The sequence below is a fragment of the Rhincodon typus genome, chromosome 40 (genome assembly GCF_021869965.1).
Source record: "Rhincodon typus isolate 14 chromosome 40, sRhiTyp1.1, whole genome shotgun sequence".
In the NCBI taxonomy this organism is placed as follows: Eukaryota; Metazoa; Chordata; class Chondrichthyes; order Orectolobiformes; family Rhincodontidae; genus Rhincodon; species Rhincodon typus.
The window spans coordinates 7,338,673-7,354,702 of NC_063371.1; the positions used below are offsets into that span (position 1 = coordinate 7,338,673).

The 16,030-nt window shown below is 44.6% G+C and overlaps 1 protein-coding gene and 1 non-coding gene across 5 annotated transcripts in view; both read right to left on the minus strand.

The window, feature by feature from the left end:
• Window positions 1-207: 207 nt before the first annotated feature.
• Window positions 208-310, minus strand: LOC125487384. Its single transcript, XR_007265860.1, has one exon. It is a non-coding gene; the product is annotated as a small nucleolar RNA U13 (small nucleolar RNA).
• Window positions 311-6,845: 6,535 nt separating this feature from the next.
• Window positions 6,846-16,030, minus strand: part of rnf122 (ring finger protein 122) — a 20,522-nt gene continuing 11,337 nt past the window's right edge. For 3 of the 4 annotated variants that reach the window (XM_020536577.2, XM_048618785.1, XM_048618786.1), the window contains exons 3-6: window positions 11,067-11,112; window positions 9,432-9,473; window positions 9,141-9,223; window positions 6,846-8,392 (exon numbers count right to left, since the gene is read on the minus strand). In XM_020536577.2, coding sequence (XP_020392166.1) covers window positions 8,278-8,392; window positions 9,141-9,223; window positions 9,432-9,473; window positions 11,067-11,112 — 286 coding nt within the window. In that variant the 3' untranslated portion in view covers window positions 6,846-8,277. The remainder of the gene's footprint in view (window positions 8,393-9,140; window positions 9,224-9,431; window positions 9,474-11,066; window positions 11,113-16,030) is intronic. The other variant, XM_020536578.2, reaches the window with a different exon arrangement.

Consider the following 16,030-nt stretch of genomic DNA (forward strand, 5'->3'; position numbering starts at 1 on the left):
ATCAGACCCCAAAGTTTCTTTGCTCTAAATGTGCATGGAATGTACAGAACCGAACCGCTTTCGTAACTGTGCATGTCCGCCTATTATTAGAAAAAAAAGGTAGAATTTCGGTAGCGACCCTGATACGAAAACGCCCAGTACCAACTAATATTTACTGAAAAAAAACTACTAATACGATCACATTTAAACAGATCCCTTCTGATCGAAAGTCAGACGGGTGATGTACCAAAGCGTAACAACAAGGGCGGTACATCTCACGCAAATACAGCGTGAAACAACCCAATCATCATCTTTCTGAACACGAAAGGATCGTATACACAGCCGGCCGTCAGGATCCTGGCGCTGAACAAACCCGTGTTAGATCAGGGTGAACCAAACCGCAGCTGACTGCCCTGCGATATTGTGGGACGAGCGCAACGCCTAAATGAGTTTACCGTGTCGGTCGGTTAATGTTGTTTGGGTGCGTTGCCATTCAAAGGCTTCTGTCCGAAATTTTAATCTGTAATTATGTAAATACACGCATTTGCGTCATGACGCACGGTATGATCATCTGAAGAAGGATCTCTGAAGAAGGGTCTCGGCCCGAAACGTCAGCTTTCCTGAGATAACAAGGTGCAGAGCTGGATGAACACAGCAGGCCAAGCAGCAACAGAGGAGCAGGAAGGCTCTCCCACACTTCCTCCTATGGCTCCCTTGATCATCACCCCACCCCCGAGCACCAAACCATCATCTCCCAAACCGTCCACAACCTCATCACCTCAGGTGACCTCCCACCCATAGCCTCCAACCTCATCGTTCCCCAACCCCGCACCGCCCGCTTCTATCTCCTTCCCAAAATCCACAAACCTGACTGCCCCAGTCGACCCATTGTCTCCGCCTGCTCATGCCCCACCGAACTTATCTCCACCTATCTCAACTCCATTTTCTCCCCCTTGGTCCGGGAACTCCCTACCTACGTCCGTGACACCACCCACGCCCTCCACCTCCTCCAGAACTTCCAATTCCCCGGTCCCAAACACCTCATCTTTACCATGGACATCCAGTCCCTATACACCTGCATTCCCCATACAGATGGCCTAAAGGCCCTCTGCTTCTTCCTGTCCCGCAGGCCCGACCAGTCCCCCTCCAGTGACACCCTCATCCGCTTAGCCGAACTCGTTCTTACCCTCAACAACTTCTCTTTCAATTCCTCCCACTTCCTACAGACAAAGGGGGTGGCCATGGATACCTGCATGGGCCCAAGTTATGCCTGCCTCTTAGTAGGTTACGTGGAACAATCCCTCTTCTGTACCTACACTGGCCCAAAACCCCACCTCTTCCTCCATTACATTGATGACTGTATCGGCACTGCCTCGTGCTCCCACGAGGAGTTCGAACAGTTCATCCACTTCACCAACATCTTCCACCCCAACCTTAAGTTCACCTGGACCATCTCCAATACCTCTCTCTCCTTCCTGGACCTCTCTGTCTCCATCTCTGGCAACCACCTAGAAACTGATATCCATTTCAAGCCCACCGACTCGCACAGCTACCTAGAATACACCTCCTCTCACCCACTTTCCTGCAAAAATGCCATCCCCTATTCCGAATTCCTTCGCCTCTGCCGCATCTGCTCCCAGGATGAGGCATTCCACTCCCGTACATCTCAGATGTCCTCGTTTTTCAAGGACCGCAACTTCCCTGCCTCAGTGGTCGAGAACGCCCTCGACCGTGTCTCCCGCATTTCCCTCTACTCATCCCTCACACCCCCTCCCCGCAATAACAACCAAAACAGAATACCCCTCGTCCTCACGTACCACCCCACCATCTTCCGGATCCAACGCATCATCCTCCGACACTTCCGCCATCTGCAATCTGACCCCACCACCAAAGACATTTTTCCCTCCCCACCCTTATCTGCTTTCCGGAGAGACCACTCTCTCCATTACTCCCTTGTCCGCTCCACACTCCCCTCCAGCCCCACCACACCCGGCACTTTTCCCTGCAACCGCAGCAAGTGCTACACCTGCCTCTACACCTCCCCCCTCACCCCCATCCCAGGCCCCAAGAAGACTTTCTACATCAAGCAGATGTTCACCTGCACATCTGCTAATGTGGTATACTGCATCCACTGTTCCCGTTGTGGCCTCCTCTATATCGGGGAAACCAAGCGGAGGCTTGGGGACCACTTTGCAGAACACCTACGCTCGGTTCGCACTAAACAACTGCATTTCCCAGTCGCGAACCATTTCAACTCCCCCTCCCATTCCTCAGATGACATGTCCATCCTGGGCCTCCTGCAGTGCCACAACGATGCTACCCGAAGGTTGCAGGAACAGCAACTCATATTCCGCTTGGGAACCCTGCAGCCCAATGGTATCGATGTGGACTTCACAAGCTTCAAAATCTCCCATCCCGCCACCGCATCCCAAAACCAGCCCAGCTCGTCCCCGCCTCCCTAACCTGTCCTTCCTCCCACCTATCCCCTCCTCAAGCCCCACCCCCATCTCCTACCTACTAATCTCAATCCGCCCCCTTGACCTGTCCGTCCTCCCTGGACTGACCTATCTCCTCCCTACCTCCCCACCTACACTCACCATTACTGGTTCCATCCCCGCCTCTTTGACCTGTCTGTCTCCTCTCCACCTATCTTCTCCTCTATCCCTCTCCTATCCGCCTCCCCCTCTCTCCCTATTTATTTCAGAACCCGCTTCCCCTCCCCCATTTCTGAAGAAGGGTCTAGGCCCGAAACGTCAGCCTTCCTGCTCCTCTGATGCTGCTTGGCCTGCTGTGTTCATCCAGCTCTACACCTTGTTGTTTCGGGTCTAGACCCTTCTTCAGAAAAAGATTCTCAGATTCTCCAGCATCTGCAGTTCCTACTATCTCTAGACCTGAAATGTCAGCTTTCCTGCTCCTCTGATGCTGCTTGGACTGCTGTATTCATCCAGCTCTACACCTTGTTATCTCATGATCATTTCCTCACATGTTGTGACTGTGCACGAATGCCCATTGGATTTGAAAGGATGCAGTTGACCCAAACAATTGACCATGTTCATCTGAGATAACAAGGTGTAGAGCTGGACGAACACAGCAGGCCAAGCAGCATCAGAGGAGCAGGAAAGCTGACATTTTGGGCCGAGACCATGTTCATCTTTCAGGCTAGTCATCAGATAAAACATGTCTTTGAGCTGTGGATGGTTATTTTTGGATACAGGGCTTGGTTAAAGCTGCAGGTTTTAAGGAGCGTTTTCAATGACAAAGGAGAACGTTGCAGAGACGTTTACAGAGGGAATTCCAGAGCCCCGGCAGCAGAATTGGGGTTGCAACTGCTACCTCCTTGTTCACCTGCCTGAAACCTGTTGGTCTTCCTCTGCAAAAAGCTGTCAATGACCAAGTGCTGCAGACCTAGACATTGTAAGGACCCAGATGAAGTGGCCAAAGGCACATGAAAGCTTGGGGCTGCTGCCTCAGATGCTCAACAGGGAAAAGGCCAGTGACTTTGGCATTTCTGTTGGAGTGTACTGGGGGTATGGAAACAGTGTGAATTCCCTTAGCCTCTATATTGATATATCAGCTGGTGCTGGCAGGGTAGGCAGCACTTGGGTTCCTGAGTAGGGATCTTCCACTCTTTTTTTAACTTTTGCTTACCTTCTGGGGAGAGCTCGGTCATGGAGGAATTGGCAGCGATGGCATAGACGTGGGAGGTGATAGGAACGCAGCTTCGTCAAGGTCTGGAGCGTGGTGGCTGGTGAGCCCGGAGCGAGACTCTGGCAGCAACGTTGAGGAGATGGTTGGCAGAGGGGCAAGTACGTGACCTGGCATCGGCTGCTACAATGGCAGGGGCAACATCAGAGTGTTGCACTTACCACACAGTGTGTTTAGCCCATATGTCCCGCAAAGGACTGTGAGTCTTAATAGCAATATGAAAAGATCTTTACTGGTTATAATACAAATAAATGCTATAATAACGATTATGCTACAAACTAACAATTAATATGATAAATCTGACAATTAATACTGTAAATCTAAATCAGTGTCTTGTACTTTAACTTAACTTGGAATGACCATACATCACCACACTCGACTTTGACCTTGATCCCCATGGTGATGGTTGTCTGATCTTCCTCTCCTGGTGGTCCCAGGGTTGCCCCTACTTACAGTGGTTGGTCTCGAGTTACTGCTCCCAAGGGTGGTGTTGGGGCGATTCTTATCCATGGAAGCTTCCGCACCCCTTTGGGAGGATCTTTGATTCCCACCAATGGATTGATCAGGAATCGATTGCCCTGATTGATCAGACCCAATCAGGCAGTGCCATGTGGGATGGTGGGGTGGTCTTTGGTCCTCCATCTCTGAAAGTGTCAGGGGCACGTAAGTCAGGTGTTCCAGAAACAGCTCGATGTACCTTAATGTCCTGGTAAATAGGCTTCGTCAATTGTGTATTGTGCTGAGTGCAGCTGCAGCCTGCAGCTTGTTTATTTCAATATCTTTGCACAGATACTTTGGCCAATGCTCGGCTTGATTTCCCAGCATGCTTGGTGTATTATCTGATTCTGCCATTTTGAGTGGTTCATCCAGCTACAGGAGGTAGGCCCAGTGGCATAAGAGGAGTGGTGACTTCGACATTGGTTGTGTCCGGTGCTGGTGGCAGCGGCGACAAAGAGGTGGCAGAAGGGTTATGGACTCTCCTCAATCTATATTTATTTTATTCTTAAACTATTCAAAATGGTGTCGGATCATGGCAACAGTGGAAGACTTCCACTTCGTTTCACTGTAAAATACATGTGACAATAAAATAATTCATTCATCATTTGACATGTAATGAATATAGTAAATTGAACCAGTACAAGGCCACGTGGCACCAACTTCCATGAACCTTTTTCATTTTTGGATTGTGATTCAAATAGTAAAAGAATACTGATTTAACCCAAGGAAATTGTAGAATTAAGTGTACCAGGTTTAAACAGGTTCCTGGAATTTCAAGTGAGTTGCATTTCTATTGTTGCCTTGTTTGGAACAGCCAAATTTACAGCTAATAATAGTTAGGACTTAGGTTTCATTAACAGATGGACTAAAGCTGAGAAGATGGATATGTTCTGGTGGTGGTCGGCACCCTTGTACCAGACAGTAGCTCAGTTCAAGGTCAAATAGGACATACAAGTTCTGAGTGGTGTTGTTCACCTTGAGATAGCAGCAAGAAAGAATAGTCAATATGAGAATGGAGTTTGTTTTACGGTCAAAGACCTTTAATCTTCCCAATGTTTCACTGGAAGAAAGCGCATCACCTCAGAAGTGGATGTTGGATAAGCAATCTGAATCAGAGGCATCATGTGGTTATATGGCAACATGGTTCGATGACAAATGGGCTCAAGACATAATTAACTGAAACGACAGCAGAAACTAGTGTGGCATATTCCACCTAAAACTGTCACTCAAGAGAAGTGGAAGAAACAGGAAATGTTCAATCCAAATCCGAATTTTCTCCTGTTTACCAGGGGCAGGGGAAATGAACCAGGACAGATCTAAAAGGTGAAAGGTTCATGAACCAGCATTTTCATCATGTGAGAACAGAGTCTGGTCCTAGGATAAGTGGGCATACCACTAAGCCAATGCAATCACCCACCACTCCAACAATGACTTTCAGGCATTAAACATGCGATTAGATCTGTAAATAAACATTTGGCTAAATATCACAGGTGAGACAACACCAAATGGACAGTGAACAATGTGTCTTCTTGTTGTACGCCATCTGTCAAATGGATAGGAAGATTCATCTTATCTCCTGGTGTCAGCTTCTTGTCAGGATACTGTGGCACCAGTATCATTGAGTATTTCATCCAAATAACCACACTTTGATGTATGAGGCCATACAATCGGAGCTGTCTCTCACATCCTTCAGTCTCATACTGCTCATCTGATCTCCAGTGACCTTTCTGATATTTCATTATTTTTATCAGTTTTGGTTTAGAGCTATGATCTTAGAACTGTGAGCAATGGCTTGTATTAAAAACAAAAGAACAGAACAAGCTGTTGTTTATGAGGCGAGGCCTGAAAGTTAATTGCAGGTCAGGTCTTGATTGAAAGGATTCCCACCTCTTAGATACCAGAGGAGAGCGGTATGTTGAACCAGATAGCAAATGTTTGGCCTTTGATGAGATCAGTACCTAGAAATTAGTGCCACCAAGTCTGGGAGACCCTACGATCCAGCAAATGACACAGAAGTGACAGGGAGAGGCCAGAGCTTTGAACAGTGTTTCTGTTTGGCAGTTGATGCTACAGCATGAATATTTGTAAGTTTCCTGCCTCACCTCTCATTGTCAGTTCCTGGAAGTTCAGAGAATAGAAATGAAGTTATAAGCATCGTTGACTTCTGAGTGAACTAAAAAGTGAGCGACATCTTCAGCAAATGAACAGGAAACAACGACATATGCCTGTGGAACAACATATTGTGAAAACCAATTCAGTAATCTGGCAAGCTGTGTTTTTTTTTCTATTTATTTGTTAATTGTGTTTGCTTGTCTGTCTGCCTTTTGTGTGAATGGGGATGAAAGCAAAGGTTATTGGGTTTGAACACATATCAGTCAGACGACTTTGTTGTTTAGTTTTGCTCTGCAAAAATAACTGGATTGTTAATATTTTGCTAAGTCTTCTGTTTAAACCGATGTGGAGAATTGATTATTCGCAGAGTCTGGGATTGGTTATTCAAAAAGTTTGGTTAAGAACCATTGGGGTCAATTTTGATGGTCTTTGAAGATGTTATTTTTCCTGTGTTGCAAATACAGTTGTAGAAAGGCTGATTTGCTTCAGCTGTCTGCCTTCCTGATGTAATACTATATCATGCATCCAAAAAAAGAAACACATGAGCATAATACAGTGGAGGCATATATTTATTAAAAGTTGGTATTTTACAATAAAAGAAAATCCTTCTGAAAGGAAGGAACAGATTCAAAGCACTTAGTTAAAATCTGTACAAAAACAGTCGTGCCCAATAAACAACAAAAAACGTGCAATATACAGCACAATGATCAGAGAACCCTCACAGAGCCCCATGTTGCAGTGAACTGCAAAGTGATACTCTCTGTCTGTTCTCTTCTAACAGCATGTTCCCATCCTGAGCTCAGAGTACCACTTACAGCTACACTAGTATAAGAGTTCCATTCCCCGACACAGTCTTGGACTGAGACCTTTAACTCAATGTCAGTTTGTGCTTGAGGGTCAGTTTATTGGAAGCAGTTGAAAGAAGGGAGATAGATCTTTAGTTCATTGGGTTAGGTAGTGATGGTTTATTTCTCAATCATCAGGCTCCATATGGTTCTGCAATATTGCTCTTGACTGTCCACAACAGCTAAACACACGCATCAACGCAATGAGTGAATGGGTAGCAAAGATTTTCTCCTGGCCCAACAGAGCCCACGGATAGGGGAACCTGTGATGCTGTGATGGTACTGATGGACAATGACCGTCAGAGTAACACAGGTTTGCTGGATCCACGGAGTTTCACTCCATGAGAATGGGTCTACTTCAGGTGAATCTCCAACTTGTATGCAGTGGGGTGGATGAATGAGCATCCATATAGCAGGGCGTTACAAGTACAGTGTACCCCAGTGCAGGTCTGCCCACATTAATTTCTGCTGGTTTGAGAATAGTTCAACACTTGGGCTTCTTACCAAAAGTTTCCCATTTCCGCTGAAAACCAATACTCAGTGAGGTTCAATTCCACACGGCTGCTGCACGCCAACTCATGACACATGCAGAGGGCTAGTTCTTCACTTCGAATCAGATTTAGGCTTGGCACCCTTTCTAGCTCTGGACGGTTTGACAGATCAGCCTGTCCACACTTTCACCAATATCTTCGAGGATAACAGAATACTCATCAAAAATGGGAACCCTCTATCATCCATGGTGGTAGTGCCCAATTGCAGCAGATGAGATCTGCTAAGTCAGCAATGATCAGGAATGGGAGCTGGGACTGTCTGATTTGTATGGCTCAGCAATGCACTGGTCAACCAAGCGGGGTGCTGTGAGTATTAAAGAGCTCAGTCCCGAGTGGCAAGTCTGGAAGTTGTTCTATTCCTCAGCAGATGTGTTGAAGGGGCGTTCAGAGGACAGGTTTCCCAATCATTCCCAACGCCAATGTTTACTCCAACCATATCACTGCTGTGGCACGCTTCAACTCAGATCCTCTCACATTCTCTCTGGCTCCAGTCAACAGTCAATCACAATTTTCAAAAAAAAAACCCAGAAAACTCTTGATTCTTGGCTATTCCGAGATTCTTCTGTCAGTGTGAAGTTTAAAATGCATCAAACAAGTTCATCCAGGAGTGTGCCAATCGCTTGCTGTTGCTCAGGTGCTCCAGCAATAGGTTTGTTACACATCGGACAGACACAGCGAATTTCCAGCCATTTCACCAAGCACCTAGAGGACAGGAAAGAAGCAGAAACCAAATCCATCAGTGACACATGTTACAGTGGAAAACATTGTGTACAAGCAGTGTCCCATTGCTCTTAGTGAAACATTGCATGGAAACAGTGCAATATTGTATACGACACAATGTTGTACAGGGTCAAAGAAATGTACAGTGTGAAGCACTGTATTTCAGCAGTTCACTGTTAATCCAAGTAAAATACTGCATTCAAAAAAGACTTGAGTTCAGACCATGACTTCTGAATCTCCCAATGTACTTCACAGTCAATTAACTTTTTTTGCTGTGTAGTCACTTCTCAGACATAAGGAACATTGTACAAAATACAACACTGTGTGCATATAGTACAGTGTTGCATTGAACAAAACACTGTTACGAAGTGTGGAACTGAACAAAGAAAGTCAGCAAAAACATTATGACAATGTACAGAATGAAACACTGGGTCCAGGCAGTCCAACAGTGTGGGGGGAAGCAGTGGAAACAATGCGTTGGTGTTAGCAGTAATTCACTCATCAACATAAAGATCAGCAATTGAGTGAAATTTACTGCATTCGTCGATTTGAAGTCAGACTAATTTTTTGTGAGCTGCAGCATGTCATTGCTCTTTATTGCCTGCACTGCGTTGCTGTTCTGTCTGGTTTCCAGCTCTGTGCTATCACTGTGGCTAGTTTGCTGCACAGAGCTCACTATAACATTTCAGTGGAGCAAAACAGAATACAGTTTGACTCAAAGGCTACTCACTTCCTGTGAAAGGCGTGTTGACAGGGTAACACTCCCAACTCCTCTTTAATCTTGAAATCCTCTAAGCAAACAGCACATGTCTGCTGTGGAATAAGCAAAAACATTGAGGTTTTCATTTCACATGTGAGAACTCCATTAAAATAGACACCTTCAACAGGATACCCCAACATCATCAATCAACTACGGCATAATTCAGGGTTTGCTTCGAGGTAAACATTTTACTCTCAATTTCTATTTTGATGCAGCAAACTGCTGCAATTTTACAGTAAAACAGTCAAAGTCGTGACTTACCCCATGTAAATTCAGCTTTTTAGCATCACCTCTTGTTATTACCTGAAGAGACAGCGAAAGAAAGAAAACATGTTCACAGTGAGAAAGCTGTCCCGAATAGCAGTCCACAAATTCTTTGAGTCACAGATACAAGTCTACAGCTTCTCCTGCACCCTGAACACCAAGTTCATACATCCACATATTTCAGTCACGAGCACGACCAGCCCCACATATCCCAGATCCTGCCAGGCTATGGACATCTAATTTTGGGAGATGATCCCCAAATAGCACTGCGGTTTGTAGAGTCTTCCACAGGGGGCAAGAGGAGTTCTCTTGATGCTGCAGAGAGGGACTTCCTCCTATTGTGATTTAATTATCTAAAAGGTTAGTTTTAGTCTTTTTACCAAAAATCAAGATCTACTTGCCTTTGAGTGGGTGCAGCAAAGGTTCATTGGGTTGATTTCTGAGATGGAGAGGTTGTCTGAGGAGGGCAGAGAAAGTAGAGTGGGCCAAATTCTCTGGAGTCAAAACTGGAGAGCTGATCTTGTTGAAAACTGAAAAGGATTCTGAAAGAACTTGGAAGGGTAGAATTTTCCTCAGACTGTACATTAACATACAAGGGAACAGAGTCTTAGGATAAACAGTCAGACCTTTTGGACTTAGAGGATGTGAAATTTGTTTGGAATTTTCTGTCCCTGAGTGTTGTGGATGCTCACTCAATGGAGTATTTCAGAGCGAGACATGGATAGATCTTTGGGCACTATGGAACCAAGGAATATGATATTGTGACCGGGCAGATAAGTGGAGTTGAGGCCAATGATGCTATTAATTAATGGTGCCATTATGAGGTGCCATTTGCCTCCTCCTGTTCCAAGCTCTTCTGTTGGATCAGCCTGGCAATGACCTAAGTAGAGGTCAATTAAGTGCATGACGTGTGTGCCGCGCTGGTAGACCATCAAGCAACTCAGGAAATATTTGCATAGACTCTCTACCCACTCTTTCTTTTTGGAATACACTATCATCTGCAGTGCTAAAGAATTTGAGGCAGTTGAGAGGTGCATTTCTCATCAAATTGATGGTTGTTGGGAAAAAAAAGGAAGTGTAATTTTAGCCTCCTCCATCTTCCTTTTTCTCAATTTTGAAACATGAGAATTATGGACAGAAAACCTCCCAGTGGATAGACGGTCTGAGCGGGATCTGAGGCTCAGGCAGCACAATTTGAAGTTTGACGCTATCTTACGGTCGTTGTGATTTAGTTCCTATGGATAACAACATTTCTTTTCACAACCAATCCTGGTGAACTGAATAGGGAGAATACCTGGAAGGTGTTTCCTCTTCTGGGAGAGACATGAATCAGGGAATACCGTTAAAAATAAGACACAGATGAAGGGAAACACCTTCTCCCAGACAGTAGTCCGGTCTATGAAATTCTTTTCCACAGATAAGAGTGGAGGCTGAGTCATTGAATTTGTTGATTTTTTGATTGCCAAGTAAGTCAAGCATTAGAGGGACAGACAATGAAGTGGAATTGAGACCACAACCCAGATAAGCCACAATCTTATCAAATGGCAGAGTGGGTTTGAAGGGCCAAATGGCCTCCTTCTTCTCCTTGGTTCCTTGTTCCTACAGTCTATGTTGCAATTTGATTCTATTTACCTCTTTGTATCCGTATTTCTCATTGCGTGCTTGGTGTCGGAGTTTACTGAAAGGAAACAGGCAGATGATTAGCTGAAACAGTATTTCTGCAACCAGCAGAAGAACTCATGTAACTGACTGCCCCAAAACTTCTGCTGGAACTGGACAGTCTCTGTATGGAGGCTAGTTGTGGAGCAATCACATCTTAACACTAGCTGCAATCTAAACTGCTGCATCTTTGAGAAATCAATAGCTACTGCTGTGTAATCATTCAGATCATGTTTTAAAAAAATTTACAGCCATGGACTTGCACACACGTGGCTGAATACTATTTCTATTTGTGATGACCAAAACGTACTCATGTCTTTGCATCTACATTGTAACAAATTCTGTTACTCGACTATTTCATTTCATACAATGTGCTGTGGCATTTTGGTATGTACAAGCTGTGTGTGTAATTTAAAGAAGATAATAACGTGTTTTTGATTGAGGCAGGCAGCACCAGTACTAAATGCAAGTAAAAAAGTGTAAAAGCCAGAATATTATCTTCCAATCCTCAAAGCAACACTTGTCTATTTTGACCATAGCTTAGAAACACACAGCACTTTATAAACAAGGCCACAGCACTGAACTTCATTTGCCTGCAGGACAGATGCTTCCTGCAGAGGACAGGGATCCTTGACTTGCTGATTCTGATATTGAAGAATTCCTGATGCAGGTAGAGTGTACTGTTTAAAGTGGATAGATCGAGGGCCTCAACAGAGCAGATCAGATGGTCAGTGAGACCAGGACCAAGTAGGTGATCCTGTACATCGTCATGCTCTCAAGTGACGGTACCACTGGACAAGTCAGATATCAGAAGGAAATCTGACTTGATAGATAAATTTGAAAAAAACAATTTAGTTAACATGGTGGACACTCACTGAAACTGAAACTGAGGCTCAAGAGTTTACTTCACAGAAGCTTAATGCAAAAAGGGAAGAAAGAGAAAAAACAAAATCAAGCTATCTAAATATAGAACCCTGTTTGAAAGATTCTAAAAAACATAGCAAAATAAAATCCCATCCTCTTTCCTGATGCAATGTATTACAGAGACACAATCCCTGAGAAATTGCCCCTCTCCATCAAAACTTTAAGTTTGACTCATTCCTTCCGATAAACTGTGAAAACGTTTTACACGAATGCTCACAAAACTGAGAATGTAGACTTGCTGAAACTTTTGTAATCTGTAGATTTTAAACCAAATATTCCTGGTTTTGCAGTCTCACAAACTAAACTTTTATCCTGACCTAATTGTACTGTCTGTGAACCCCACGTACTGCCTTTCTCAGAGTGAAAACTAAATTTGCTTCTGACCCATCAGATGTCCTCCAAACTAGCTAAAACTAAAACAATCCTCGATAATATTCAACCAAAGGTAGGCTGATGGCCTTCAATGTACAGTTCACATATCCTGTCTTAAATCAACACAGTGAAAAATCTTTTCATCAGCACCGTAGGGGCTCCCTGCTCTCTGAAACATACTGGATCAGGACAGTGTTGCAGAAGGACTCTCTGATTGAGTGTTTTTTTAAAAAAAAACTCCTCATTAGAAGTAACCAACCTGTGTGCCACTATTTTAAACTCTAAACTCTAAAAATTGCATTGACGTGGAGTCATACAGCATGGAAACAGACCCTTCGGTCCGACCAGTCCATGCTGAACATAATCCCAAACTAAACCAGTCCCACCTGCCTGCTCCTGGCCCATATTCCTCCAAACCTTTCCCGTTCATGTACTTATCCAAATGTCTTTTAAATGTTCTAATTGTGCCCGCATCCACCACTTCCTCTGAAAGTCCATTCCACATGCGATCTCTGTGTGAAAAATTTGCCCCTCACATCTTTTTTGAATCTCTACCCTCTCACCTTAAAAATGTGTTGCCTCATCTTGAAATCACCCATCCTAGGAAAATACACCTATCTATACCCATCAGGATTTCATAAACCTGTATAAGGTTAACTCTCAGCCTCCTACTCTCCAGTGGAAAAACGTCCCAGTCTATCCAACCTTTCTTTATAAATCAACCCCATATCTGGCAACATCCTGGTAAATCTCTTTTGAACCCTCTCTAGCTGAATAGTATCATTCCAGGGTGACCAGAACTGGACACACTATTCCAGAAGAAGCCTCATAAATACAACGTCAACGTGACTTCCCAACTCCCTTACTCAAAGGGCTGAATAAATGAAGGCAAGTGTGCCAAGCGCCTTTTTAACTACCCTGTCTATATACTTCAAAGAATTATGTACCTGAGCCCCTCGGTGATTTTGTTCTACAACACTACCCAAGGTCATGAATTTACCATGTTTGTTGTACCAAAATGCAATACTTCACATTTATCCAATCTGAACTCCATCTGCCATTTTTCAGCCCACTGACTTAGGTCTTTCATGACAACATTACCTGTCCCTCAGAGCAGCAAAAAAAAAATGTTGATGACTTTATCAGGGCAATGAAACCAAGCAAATCAGGCACATCTAACAATGTATTATACTCAGTGTCTCAGTGCTTCAGTGCTTCACTATAAATGGCTGGAAGATAGCATGTGTCGTCTCTCATAACCTTCCAAACACCTACCCTATCGAAAGCCTCAAAAGGAATATGATTGCATGCTGTATTCAACACATCCCATTATTAAGGTCTGCCTAATATTTTAACCACACCTCACAATACCCAAGAGTCCTTACTGTGAATGGCATTTTCTTTGAACAAAAATACAAAGTGTTAGGAAGGAAGGTAACATCAAAAGCAACTCAAAAATTTCCTAGGCCACCAACTTAGAAAAATGTCCTATGTTGTTGATAGAGGAGCAATCAGGAAATAAATAAACCTTCTGTTAAAGGAGATACGGGGCAGGATTATCAAAAGCTGACGAGAAGGAAATGAAGAGGTTGGGAGGAAATTCCAAACTGAAGCCGTGGGATGGCTGAAGACTTCATTACAGATAGGGGGGATGATCAACAAGAAGACAAAGTCAGAAAAGGTGGGAGTTTGGAGATGGGAAATAGGTTAATTGAAGGTCTGGAAGATCAGGAATAGCAAATCTGTCTCAGGATTTGACCAAGAAGATGAGGTTGTCAGGACTGGGAGGCAGTGTCAGATAGTGGATATGTAGGTATTAAGTAAGTAAGAGATGGCAGCATGACGGAAATGTTTCTAGATTAGTAATCCAGAGGCTCAGATAAATGCTTTGGGAACAGAGCATTAAATCCTACCATGGCAGTTGGTAGAATTTTGCCTCAGTTCAGCAACAATGTAACGAGTATCAATTGTAATATAAACCAAACTGGTTTATTGGTGTTCATCAGGAAAGGAAATCCAGCATCTTTACCTGGTCTGGCCTGCACGTGACTCCAGACCATGAAAGGATATCGGTTGATATATTAACTCTTTGTTGCTTTCTGAAATGGCCTACCAAACCACTCAGTTCAGGGGTAATCTGGGAGGAGTAACAATTGCGAGATGAATTAGTGAAATTCACCATTCATGAAAGATGAAAGGAAAAAAAGGGCTGAATGTGGGACAAGATATGGATAGCATAGTTCTGGATGAGCTGAAGTTTACTCAGGGTGGAGAATGGGCACTTGGCCAGCTGCACATTGGGATACTTGAGGTGTTGAAAGTATGGAGGAGGGTTTCAGCAGCCAAACTCAGATGACAATGTTACAGAAATGGAAGTTGGTGGTTTTTTGAGGTGCAGAGTATAAAGAGTTGGAACTGGGTCTCCTAACTTGAAAGCTCTTCATCACTGTAAGGAAGAAACTTTACAGATTCTGGGCAGAAAAATCAATGGACATATTGAAGGTAGCCTCAGCATTCATGAGAACATTCTACTTTTTACCTTTGCACTCATAACAAGCAATTTCGCGAAGAGAACACCAAATCAATGGAGATTTTTATATGTAGCTAGGTGCTGTCGACTCTCCTGGTCTCCCCAAAGCATCATGAAATTTGTTGCAGTACTGAGTTGAACACATATTCAGTGGTTATTTTTGCAATTTATTCTCAGTCACTGTTGTTGCTGTCTTGGCATCTGTACTGACTAAACCTAGCAAAACAGAAGTCAACATCAATCAGGGAAAACTGTCCATTCGCTGATGTCATACCAAGACCAAATGAAAATTGTTATGATTGCTGTAAATGGATCATTTTAGTTCCAAGATCACTGCAAGAAGTCCTCAAGATAGTGTTCTAGGCCTAACTATTTCCAGCTGCTTGAATGACCTTCCCAACGCATCATCCTCCGACACTTCCGCCATCTGCAATCCGACCCCACCACCAAAGACATTTTTCCCTCCCGATCCTTATCTGCTTTCCAGAGGGACCACTCTCTCCGTGACTCCCTTGTCCGCTCCACACTCCCCTCCAGCCCCACTTCACCCGGCACTTTTCCCTGCAACCGCAGGAAGTGCTACACCTGCCCCTACACCTCCCCCCTCACCCCCATTCTAGGCCCCAAGAAGACTTTCCACATCAAGCGGATGTTCACCTGCACATCTGCTAATGTGGTATACTGCATCCACTGTTCCCGTTGTGGCCTCCTCTATATCGGGGAAACCAAGCAGAGGCTGGGGGACCGCTTTGCAGAACACCTATGCTCGGTTCGCACTAAACAACTGCACCTCCCAGTCGCGAACCATTTCAACTCCCCCTCCCATTCTGCAGACGACATGTCCATCCTGGGCCTCCTGCAGTGCCACAACGATGCTACCCGAAGGTTGCAGGAACAGCAACTCATATTCCGCTTGGGAACCCTGCAGCCCAATGGTATCGATGTGGACTTCACAAGCTTCAAAATCTCCCCTCCCCCTACCGCATCCCAAAACCAGCCCAGCTTGTCCCCGCCTCCCTAACCTGTCCTTCCTCCCACCTATCCCCTCCTCCCACCTCAAGCCCCACCCCCATCTCCTACCTACTAACCTCATCCCGCCCCCTTGACCTGT